Genomic DNA, 12162 nt, shown 5'->3' on the forward strand with positions numbered 1-12162 from the left:
TCTAAATATGGAAGTTGTGTAAATGGAACAGTCAAAACAAACTATGACAGGTTTGGGAAAGGCAGGAGAGCAAGGATCTGCAATGGAGGAAGAATCAGTCTTAGGAGGACGGACTGAGGAAGGAAGGAAGAGGGGCAAGTGGGGCAGTGGATGGCTGGGAAAGGGGGCAAGATTACCCTACATTCTCATTTTCTACCTAAGTCTTATTCAGTTGGCATTTTCCAGGATTGTGTCCTTGGCGCTCTTCAGCCTTCTCTCTTTTTCTTCCCCGCTGCGTGCTCATCAACCCCCACACCTTCAATCATTCTTTACACAATAACTCTTAAATTTCTATCCCAAGCCCTAAACTAAACCTATATAATACAGTGGCCACTTGGATATCAACATGTGGTTTTCACTGGTATGGCTAACTGCCTAAAGTGAGAACAAAACTTTAAAAGGATCCCTCTTGGGTAAAAACTGTTGAATGCTACATTCCCCAGTCAGAAAGTGTCTTGGCACCAATTTATCTCCATTTCTTCATTATTCCTCAACTCAGTCAGTGTCCACGCTGGGAACACGGAAGGCAAGAGTTACTAGGGAGGATTTAAAATGGATGACCAACAAGGTCCTATTGTATAGCACAGGGAACTCTGCTCAATGTTACATGGCAGCCTGGGTGAAACGGGAGTTTGGAAGAGCAAGGATACACGTGTATGTATAGCTGGGTTCCTTCTCTTGTTTACCTGAAACTATCACAACATTGTTAATCGGCTATATCCCAATACAAAACAAAAAGTTTTAAAAATGAGTTAGCAAAGAGGAAGGCAAGATGCATTAAGGAAATGAGGAGAATGCAGCCTGGGCTTACTCTGTTGTAAGTGGTGGTATTTCCCTGGGGAAAATCGAGGGGGAAGATGTACGTCTAATAAATGCTGTGCTTCCAAGAATGGTAATGTATACATCTAAAGATTTGTGCTAAAATGGTTAGGAGAGGTAACTCAAGTGGAAGAATACGTAAAAAAAAATTTAGGGGAAAACATTGACATATTTTTAGTCACTCAGAACCATTTCCAACTTCGCCTTGCATATTTCTTCGAAAATTCTAACTGTTCCCATTAAAGGGGTGGGGTGAGGGAGTGAGAATGCTGGAGAGAAAAACTGGCTTCCAAATTCCAAAGAAAGAAAATCAAGGCTAAAAACAGACCATAAAGAAAGTGTTTTTAAAATGAGGACAGGGGCTGATGAAATACAGAGAAAAAAACAAAATCGCTGTCTACCATGTTGAAATAAGCATTATCTACTCTGAGATGTTAGAGCAACTGAGAGAATAAAAGGTCTTCTTTATCTTCTTACATGAGCAATGGAAAAAGTAACCACTCTTCTTCCACAATCAGGCTTTTCCTACCTTTTTAAAAAAATAGCCAACTCATTGGAAAAGACCCTGATGCCTGGAAAGATTGAAGGCAAAAGGAGAAGAGGGTGGCAGAGGATGAGATGATTGGATGGCATCGTTGATTCAATGGACATGAACTTGGGCAAACTCCGGGAGATGGTGAGGGACAGGGAGGCCTGGCATGCTGCAGTCGATGGGGACTCAAAGAGTCGGACACGACTTAGGGACGGAACAAGAGCAACCACCACCTTTGAAAAATACTCCCAGTAGTATTTCTGAATTTGTTAAACTCAAGAAAATTATCTAGGTTGAAAAATTATCAAGATAATCTGGTTTTGTTCTCCTACTGTGGTTCTGCCTCAAAGAGCAGAAACTCATTCCCGGTCGCCCTCCGCTTTTTCCTCTGATGGCCATTCTGTGAGGCTTGGGTCTGTCAGGGACAAGTCTCCCGTGAGTCAGGGGCTTGGGGAGGAGCCTGTGGACAGCAGTCACCCCACTTACCAGAGACTCACTGGCACATTGGAACACGTAGCAGATATACTGGCTCAGTCCAGGCTCCGCGGACTCCCGACAAATAAAGCCGAAGTGATCAACATGCTTTATACCCTGGAGAGGGAAGAAGTGGGCTGTTTACAAGATTATGTCCATTTAACCAACACTATGGAAACAGTTCTGTGCTTTCACACTTTCATAAATTTCTCCCTCACAGCACTGCGACAGGGGACATAATGGCAGAGCAAACGTATATGGCAGACTTTTGACACATAAAATAAAGGGTGAAACCAGCTCAGATTACTTTCTTTCTGGCAAACACTCTGTGACTCGGGGCCACAGAAGGAAAAATAGGATGGCACGATCCATTGTCTCCTGTAATAAAACCACTACCAAGTGTTTGGCAGTAATGGAGTTTTCAATTTATTGGTCCTCGTCATTGAGCAAGCAGTCTGATGATTCATCATAAGCCCTGTTCTTATTTACTTGAGATTAAGAATCATAAAACTGACAATGCTCTACTGAAATGGCATGCAATTCCCTAAAGTATGCAATAGAACTACTAGAACATTTGTCTATTTATAGACATTCAAGAAGTCACAACTGTTAGAAGATGAATACATTAAAGAAATTACTGCAGATGTCAATGATCCAAATTCACCAATCTGTACTTTCTGAACACAGGCTAAATAACCTCAGTTACACTTTATAAAAAAATTCTGAATCATTTGAGAACTTCAATCAGGCTAAATTACATACCCACCAATTAGCAGCCAGTAACACCCTGTGGCCTGGCGTGCTGCAGTCCATGGGGTCGCAAAGAGTCGGACACGACTGAGCAACTGAACTGAATTGAACTGAACTGAGCACCTAGTTACTTTAACAGAAAGCATGGTATTTTGAAAAGTCAGGAAAACCAAAATTTAAAGTTGTCCTGCAATCACTTAAATTCCAAGGAAAAGAAAACAGGCTTTGGAATCAGATTTGTGCTTCCACCTTGGCTCAAGCAATTTACTAGGTATAAGATATTGTGATGTGTTGATAAAAAGTATCTTGGAAGTTCCACTTCTCATTATAAAATAGTAGTCATGGCACCTATTCCCAGAAATTTTTGAGATTCAGAACTAAGAAACATCTTAGTTCCTTACATGTTTGATAAACAGTAACCACAATTCTTGTATTAATAAGCTTCACCATCCAATGGATATGGAAAAAGGAAATCAACTCTATAAAAAGAAAAAGTTAATAGGAGGAATGAAGTTATACAGTCCACGTTCAGTTCAGTTCAGTTGCTCAGTCGTGTCCGATTCTTTGCGATCCCATGAATCGCAGCACGCCAGGCCTCCCTGTCCATCACCAACTCCCGGAGTTTACTCAAACTCATGTCCATCAAGTCGGTGATGCCATCCAGTCATCCCATCCTCTGTCGTCCCCTTCTCCTCCTGCTCCCAATCCCTCCCAACATCAGGGTCTTTTCCAATGAGTCAACTCTTCACATGAGGTGGCCAAAGTATTGGAGTTTCAGCTTCAGCATCAGTCCTTCCAGTGAACACCCAGGACTGATCTCCTTTAGGATGGACTGGTTGGATCTCCTTGTAGTCCAAGGGACTCTCAAGAGTCTTCTCCAACACCACAGTGCAAAGGCATCAATTTTTCGGCACTCAGCTTTCTTCACAGTACAACTCTCACATACAGTCCATGAGGTGAAAGTAAATACCATCTGATACAACTCATTCATGATTATAGAATTTCTTTGACTTGGGACTTCCCAGGAGATCAAGGTTAAGAATCTGTGCTTCTACTGCATGAAGCATGGGTTCGATCCCTGATTGGGGAACTAAGATCCCACATGCCTGCACAGTGTGGCCAAAACCAAATAAATAAATAAAATAAAATGGAGAAATAGCATCATCTTAAGAAAAAAAACATCTTTGACTAACTTGGCATTAAATGGGAAAAATGCATAGTACCTCATCAGCTCACCAAGTTTTCAGGCAGTGGCAATGTTCCAGTAAAGAAAACCACTCCCTTATTCCTCACGCTTGCCAAAAATCCAGTCCTACTGAGTTTGAAGAAAGAAACTTACATAGGGGTACATGTGAGGAGCCTGGGGGGCTACAGTTCATGGGGTCGCAAAGAGTCACGTCATGTCGTGTGTTAAAAAGTATGCCTGTTCCCAAATGCGGCCAATTCTATCAGTGCAATTCTGTGGAAAAGTAATAGGAGTTGGCCATGCAGTAAGGGGCAGAGATTAACCTGACAATTATTCTGATCAAAGGCCTTTACACAAAATTTCCTCACATTACAGTCAATTCTTTTTCTTAATGCTTAATGTCAATACAAAGTTTGCTTTAAAAAAAAAAAAAAAGAAAGGAAAAGGAAAAATCTTGTTTGAACTGCCAGTTTATATATTTGGTTTGGCTGCTTCTTGTTTTCTTCTTTTTCAATCTTTTTTTTTTCCCTTAAATGTTCAATGAGCATTGCTAGTTTTCTTCCTGCAAGACTTGGGGTGGGGCTAGGGAGACGCACAGCCTTTTCCAATGGTGACTCTTGCTCTGGGAAATAGGAAATACACAGCTTTGCACACAACTCTCAACACTGGGCCTAAGGCCCAATATACAGAAATATTCATTCAACATTTATTGAACACCTAAGCATTAAGCTCTGTCTTAACACATCTTATTCTCTGATGCTCTACAGCATAAGACACCCACCCTCACAGACTTTATGATCATGCAAAGACCCCCCAGGAAACATGTCGTTACACGAATGCTTAGTAAATACTATTTTTCAGTTAAAATGAATCATCTTTCTACCAAATTTTTTGTCCCTTAAATAGGAATTTTAGAAATTTTCAATATATTCACCCTAGAGTCAGATACTGCCTTTCTCAATTATTAGAGTAGAAAGCTTTTATCTTCAGAACATAATTTTAGGTCTCCATGCAATAGAGCAAATATTAAAATAAAACACTAGAAGTGAAACTACATTAGCTGAGTCTAAGGAGAGTAATTAACAAGATGTACAAAAGGTTGTCATTTTCCAACAGAAGAATATCTGAACATCCTACGTATGGCAGTGTTAACTTCAAAATTCAAAAAAATTTTTTTTAATAAGCAGCCTTGATTTTCAACATTAAAATGCAGGAAAGGGCCTTGGCAAGATCCAAGACCCTGAAGGTACATCTAAGGTACACCTATTAGGAAATAAGTTATTGCTTCTCTATTCCAGGGACCTCCTCAGAGGCATCCTTGCATTTTTAACTTTCCCATATTCGGATTTAGATACTCCCTCCATTCCAACATCTTCAGAAATTCTTCCTAGGTTTGCCATATAGTTAGGCAGCTCTAACTTCTGGATAGCTGTGCTAAATTATCATATTACTATGGTACTTAGAATACTACTTTATGCCTGATATGACCTCAACCACATATAATTGTATTGATTATTTTTAAAACTTTCATATACACAGTATAAGAATTAACAACAAGTAAAAGGCCAACGATACATACACAAACCGTCTTTTCAAACTTTAACATTTACATCAATAAACTTGAAAGTACCAGTTCTCCTTTTATTACCTATTACGGTATAAAGAGCAAACATGACTCAGTGAATGCCAAAACCCACTGCCCAAGATTTTGAGGAAAACTGAGAAGATATTTCCAAAAGAACTCACCACCACAAAAATTCCACTCACCCCTTTGATGAAGGGATGCCATGAGGAGACCGGGTTGATGACAGTGAGGACAAAATATTATGATACTGAGAGACCTGGACAGGATTCTGTTACTGGCAGAGACCCAAACACATGAACACTCTTAAGATAAATCCACTTGGCAAAAACCACCACAATATTGTAAAGTAATTAGCTTCCAATTAAAATAAATAAATTAGTTTTTAAAAAATAAATAAAATTTGAAGGGATTCGATCCCAGTTACTTTATGGTTAATTGAGAAACAAGCCTTAATTGGTTTCCTCAAATACTATAATCTACTCCAATACATACCTGGGAACAAGAAGAGATGTCTTTAAAATTCTTCTCAAGCACAACTGATTTAGTGTCTGGACTGATAAGGTTAATCTCAAACCGTCCAACCTTAAAAATAAAGCATTCCAATTAATTTCAACTTACCAAGAACCTAATATCTTACTGTACAATTAAATATTTGACTAATAATACAGATTCAAATGCTCTATACAGGATATATGGACTTCCCTGGTAGCTCAGCTGGTAAAGAATCTGCCTACAATGCAGGAGACCCTGGTTTGATTCCTGTGTTGGGAAGATCCAGTGGAGAAGGGATAGGCTACCCACTCCAGTATTTTGGGGCTGCCCTTGTGGCTCAGTGGTAAAGAATCCACCTGCAATGCAGGAGACCTGGGTTGGATCCCTGGGTTGGGAAGATCCCCTGGAGAAGGGAAAGACTACCCACTCCAGTAATCTGGCCTGGAGAATTCCATGGCCGAATAGGAACCATGGACTGTATAGGAATCTACAGTGTCAATACCCAACCCCATCAAATTTACAACCTCAGTTATCAGTCATCTGAAAACATTTCTCCCTTTCATCTAGAAATCATGAAATAAGCTGCTCTTAATTTAAAATAAACCATTTTTTTCCAAATTAGAAATTGTCTTTTCAAAAAAAATGCAATCTTTCCTCACTTTATGTTTTCTAAAAATACCAATTATTTAATAATAATTTAAAATCTTACTTTCTCACAAAGGATCAACAGAAAGATATACTTGCAATTGGCAGATAATTTTTTTTTTGTTTTTTTAAATAAACAACCATTTAGAAAAAAATTAACAACATGGACTCTGGCTAGCTAAGAAAAAGAACAAGTCAAGAGAGGAAACTCAGGGGACTTCCCTGGTGGTCCAATGGTTAAGACTTCACCTTCTAATGCAGAGGATGCTGGTTTGCTCCCTGGATGGGGAACTAAGATACCACATGCCTTGCAGCCAGAAAGCCAGAACATAAAACAGAAGGAATACTGTAACAAATTCAATAAAAACTTTAAAAATCATTCACATAAAAAAAAAATCTTTAAAGAAAGAGAGGAAACTCAGTTAATATATTACCAAAGAAAAGACACTTTAATCACATGCCTCGAGTTATCAAGAACAAAACAGAACAAAACAACCACGAACTTCTGATAAAGCAAATACTACATCCTGGGACTATTTACCAAGGTACACAGTGCAATTTCCTTCTTAAGGACTCTTTGCAATGGGATAAAAGGACCGTCACTCCTTTTTTCAAGAAAGCTCAAATCTGAGGAAAACTCTAATCCTCAAAGCTGAGGATTAATTAAAGAATCTCTACAGGGCATTGTTAGGAATTCAGTTCTTTCAAGTGGAACTGGACACTTTCTATACCCTGTACAACTTCCAAAACTACTTTTTAGAATTAAGAATCGTGTTTTACACCTATAATATAGCTTGCACCAAATCATTTTAACAACTGATCCAATAAATTATCAGGGCTATGATGTTTCCTAAACCTCTCCTTTGTATGACAGAGTAAATTGGTGTATCCTCATCTGAAGATACAACCATGAGTCTCTGGACTTTTCTTTTTTTTTCTCTAGAAAATTCTCTCTCCTTCAAGAAGACTCACACTCTCCTAGATTCACATCTTCAAACCCTTCTGCCTTTCTGCAGTCATTAAAAAATAATAATAATAAATAGCAACATTTCCTGAAGAATCATGTGTGTGCTGAGTAATGTCCAACTCTTTGCCACACCATGGACTGTAGCCTGCCAGGCTCCTCTGTCCATGGAATTTCCAGGCATGAATACTGGAGTGGGTTGCCATTTCCTAAGCCAGGGAATCTTCCCACCCAAGGATTGAACCTGCATCTCCTGTTTCCTGCACTGGCAGGGAGGATTCTTTACCACTGAGCCATTTGGGAAACCCTAGTGAAGAATCAAACTAGGGCAAACGCTGGTGATGCTAAGACTGCTTCAGTAGTTACCAACTCTTTGAGACCCTATGGACTGTAGCCTGCCAGGCTCCTCTGTCCATGGGATTCTCCAGGCAGGAACACTGGAGTGGGTTGCCATGTTAATCCTCCAGGAGATCTTCCCCACTCGGGGATAGAACCCCTTCTCTCAGGTGTCCTGCATTGGCAGGCAGGTTTTCTGTTGTTTGTTTGTTTGTTTGTTTACCACTAGCGCCATCTGGGTTGCTGCTGCTGCTAAGTCACTTCAGTCGTGTCCGACTCTATGCGACCCCATAGATGGCAGCCCACCAGGCTCCCCCACCCCTGGGATTCTCCAGGCAAGAACACTGGAGTGGGTTGCCATTTCCCTCTCCAATGCGTGAAAGTGAAGTCGCTCAGTTGTGTCCGACTCTTCGCGACCCCACAGACTGCAGCCTACCAGGCTCCTCCGTCCATGGGATTTTCCAGGCAAGAGTACTGGAGTGGGGTGCCATTGCCTTCTCCATCTCTGCTAAGTTCCCCAAGCAACTTTCCCTGATGCTCCTTCAAGCGCTTCTCTCTCTCTCCCTCCTGCCCTGCTCCCTCTTCTCTTCCATTCCCTGTCTGCCTCCCACCCCTTCACTACTGTCCTTTGCTCTCTTTCTCCGACCTGCCTCCTCTGCTGCCTGGGGGACATGACAGAAAAGTTGGATGCTTCCAGATGGAGGACCACGGAGAAGCTGGCGGCCGGGCTACTTCCGGCTATGGCAAAAGATGGGGAAACACCGGGAGAGCTGGCGGCCAGGACAGCACCTGAAACAGCATGGTTCTGTTCTTCTCCGAGTCCGAGGGCTGCACGTGGCTGGGCGCGCTGGCGTGCCTCCTCCGCGGCTGCGGCTTCTGGCTGTTCTCGTGAACTTTCCTTTGCAGGACCCCCGTGACGCTGCTGCACCGAGACCGGAACTCCTGCTGTTCATCGAAGCCCGAATCTTCCAAAATCCTCTCGGGGCAGCAGACTCGCGAGCTGGATGGCCCAGGCTGGCTGGGCGCGGCAGGGAAGACGGGGTGGACGTCGGCGACGCCAGCCCCTTCCTCCAGCAGCACGTCCGCGGGGGAGGCCGGCGTCCGCGCCTCGGGTCCCGCCTGGTCCTCGCCCGAGTCCCCCGCGCGCGGCTCGCCCTGGAGCCGCATGCGCTGCTGCTCATGCAGGCTGAACTTCTCGATGCAGTCGTCGATGAGGCTGGACGGCGCCTTCTTGTGGGTCACGGTCACCCTGCCACGGTACAGGACCTCGAACTTCTGCGAGTTGTAAAAGGCGTCCTCGTTGTCTTTGCTGGGCTTGGCATCCTCTTTCATGGCAGCTTTCGATAACTGCCTTATGCTGCTGATAACATCGGGAACCTGGAAAAGAATTCAGAACAATTATTACTATCACACGGAATGCATTCTCATGGTAAATGATAAAATACTGCAAGTAACAGACCCTACATAAGATGAATATGGGCTTCCCTGGTGGCCTAGTCAGTAAAGAATCCGTCTGCAATGCGGAGGACCTGGGTTCGATTCCTGGGTTGGGAAGATCCCCTGGAGGAGGAAATGGCAACCCACTCCAATACTCTTGCCTGGAGAATCCCCATGGAGAAAGGAGCCTGATGGGCTACAGTCCATGGGGTCACAAAGAGTCGGTCATGACTGATCAGCTAAGCACCCAAGACAAAGCATAAACTGAAATTACACTATTGGATATAAGTGATATAAAGAGATTGAGATTTTTTTATCACTTTTATAATTTCCCCTTTTAAATGTATTCATTTCCCCAAAACAAAGTCATGAGACTCTACAAGCCGCTGCAACCTTTAATAAATTACCACAATATAGCCTTTGAGTTCTTCTAAAAGGTATTATTATCACTGATTCAATGGACATGAACTCTGGCAAACTCCAGGAGATGGTGAGGGACAGACAGGCCTGGCATGCTGCAGTACACGGGCTCGCAGAGTGTCAGACACAACTTGGTGACTGGACAACAACAAAAAGGTATTATAAGGAAGCAAAAGGTTAAGATTAAATTTTAAAAATAAAGTGTAACGTGGTTAAAGTACCAACCACCACAGAGATAAACTAATTAAGTTATTATGAGCTTCAGCTGAAAGGAATCAAAGACTCAACAATAAGACTAAAATTAACTTTCTGAATGAAGAGAAAATGCACCTTTAAACCATAGAAAGACACTATTACACACCTAATAGAATGGCTAAAATCAAAAAGACCAAGTACCCACTAGAATATGGAGCAATTGGGAACGCCCATACATTGTGTGCAGAAATGTAAAATGGTGCAAGCACCTCAGGAATTTGGCAGTTGCTTAGAAGTTAAACAGATCTATCTCACAACCCAGTCATTCCACTCCTAGATATTTAGGTGAAAGCCCTGAAAATATATTTTCACAGAAAGCCTTGTTTCACAAATATTAACAGATGCCTTTGTCACAACATTCCCAAACTCAAAATGACTCAAATATTCATCAACAGGTGAATGATCACTAATTGTTAAGGAAATGTAAAGCACAACACAATAAAATATCAGCTTATACCTGATAGAAAGATAATTGTCAAAAAGATAAGTGATAATAAGTGCTGGGAAGGATGTGGAAAAAAGGAGACCCTTGAGCGCTGTTGGTAGGAATGTAAATCAGTGCAGTCACTATGGAAAACAGTATAGAGATTCCTAAAACATTAAAAATGGAACTCTCATATGATCCAGCAATTCCACTTCTGTGTAAATATTCAAAAGAAACAAAGTTACTCTCTCAAAAAGATACCTACACCTTCATGTTCATCACAGAATTATTCACAATAGTAAAGACATGGAAACAACCTAAGTTAACCTAGTGAAAGTGAGTGAAAGTTGCTCAGTTGTGTCTGACTCTTTGTGACCCCATGGACTTCACCAGGCCAGAATACTGGAGTGGGTAGCCTTTCTCTTCTCCAAGGGATCTTCCCAACCCAGGGATCAAGCCCAGGTCTCCTACATTGCAGGCGGATTCTTTACCAGCTGAGTCACAAGGGAAGCAAGAATACTAGAGTGGGTAGCCTTAAAATAATAATAATAATTATATATATATATATATATATATATTACTATATGACTTGAACAAGAAGCTAAGTCACTCATCAAATATTGTTTAAATAGCTATGATTAAAAAAATCTGAGACAAACAAAATATTTTGGGATATGAAAGCAGAAAGCTCAATAGAAACTTGAAAATATAAAGTACAAACTTCCAGTTACAACAAAAGTAACTATATGGCATATTATGTACAGCATGGTGACTAGAGTTAATAATACCATATTGTATATTGAAAGTTGCTAAGAGAGTAGATCTTAAAAGTTCTTCTCACAAGAAAAAAAAAATCTGTAACCATTTGAGGTGAGTAGTGTTAAAACTTACGTTAATCATTTGGCAATATATATCGTATCAAATCATTATGTTGTACCCCTTGACCTAAATACAATGCTATATGTCAATTATATCTCAATAAAACTGAAGGAAAAAAGTGAACAGATAAACTAAAGGTGGTACTGTTGCTGTTTAGTCACTCTGTCGTGTCTGACTTTTTTCCGATCCCATCGACTGTAGCCCGCCAGGCTTCTCTGTCCATGGGACTTCTCATGGAATACTGGGATGGGTTGCCATTTCCTTCTCCAGAGGATCTTCCCAACCCAAGGATTGAATCTGCATCTCCTATATTGACAGGCCGATTCTTTATCACTGAGCTAATTGAATTGAACTGAATTGAAAGTCGCTCAGTCAGACTCTTTGTGACCCCATGTACTGACTACACAGTCCATGGAATTCTCCAGGCCAGAATATTGGAGCGGGTAGCCTTGCCCTTCTCCAGGGGATCTTCCCAATCCAAGGCTCGAACCCAGGTCGATCCGCATTGCAGGTGGATTCTTTACCAGCGGGGCCCACAAAGGAAACCCAAAGGTGGTACATTCACATAAAATGGAATACAACTCATTATCTCCCATCTGGATTTCTGCAATAGTCTTTTAACTGGTATCCCTTGCCCCCTTTAATGAACTCTCAAAAGTTTTTACTTTTGAGGATCCTTTTTAAACTTGTCATGGTGCTCATCTGCAAATCCTTCAAGCTCCCCATTTCTTGAGTAAAAGACAAAATCCTTACAGTGTCCTGCAGGGCCCTCACTCTCTGCACATGACAAACAAACAGATTAAATGTGCACTGTGGCTACACATCCTCCATGTGACCTTTAGATGGTCAACTTGCATGTCATCTTTTCATCCTTGCCTCGTTTCCTCTGACCTTACTCCCCCCACCCCTCTCCCTCACTGGCCTC

The 12162-nt window shown here is 41.6% G+C and overlaps 1 protein-coding gene across 3 annotated transcripts in view; it reads right to left on the reverse strand.

Moving 5' to 3' along the window:
• Nucleotides 1-12162, reverse strand: part of TBC1D4 (TBC1 domain family member 4) — a 208112-nt gene that overhangs the window by 79953 nt on the left and 115997 nt on the right. For all 3 annotated transcript variants that reach the window (XM_043892437.1, XM_043892438.1, XM_043892439.1), the window contains exons 2-4: nucleotides 8612-9199; nucleotides 5878-5967; nucleotides 1877-1981 (exon numbers count right to left, since the gene is read on the reverse strand). In XM_043892437.1, the coding sequence (XP_043748372.1) occupies nucleotides 1877-1981; nucleotides 5878-5967; nucleotides 8612-9199 (783 nt within the window). The remainder of the gene's footprint in view (nucleotides 1-1876; nucleotides 1982-5877; nucleotides 5968-8611; nucleotides 9200-12162) is intronic.

This window comes from Cervus elaphus, chromosome 30 (assembly GCF_910594005.1).
Source record: "Cervus elaphus chromosome 30, mCerEla1.1, whole genome shotgun sequence".
Lineage (NCBI taxonomy): Eukaryota > Metazoa > Chordata > Mammalia > Artiodactyla > Cervidae > Cervus > Cervus elaphus.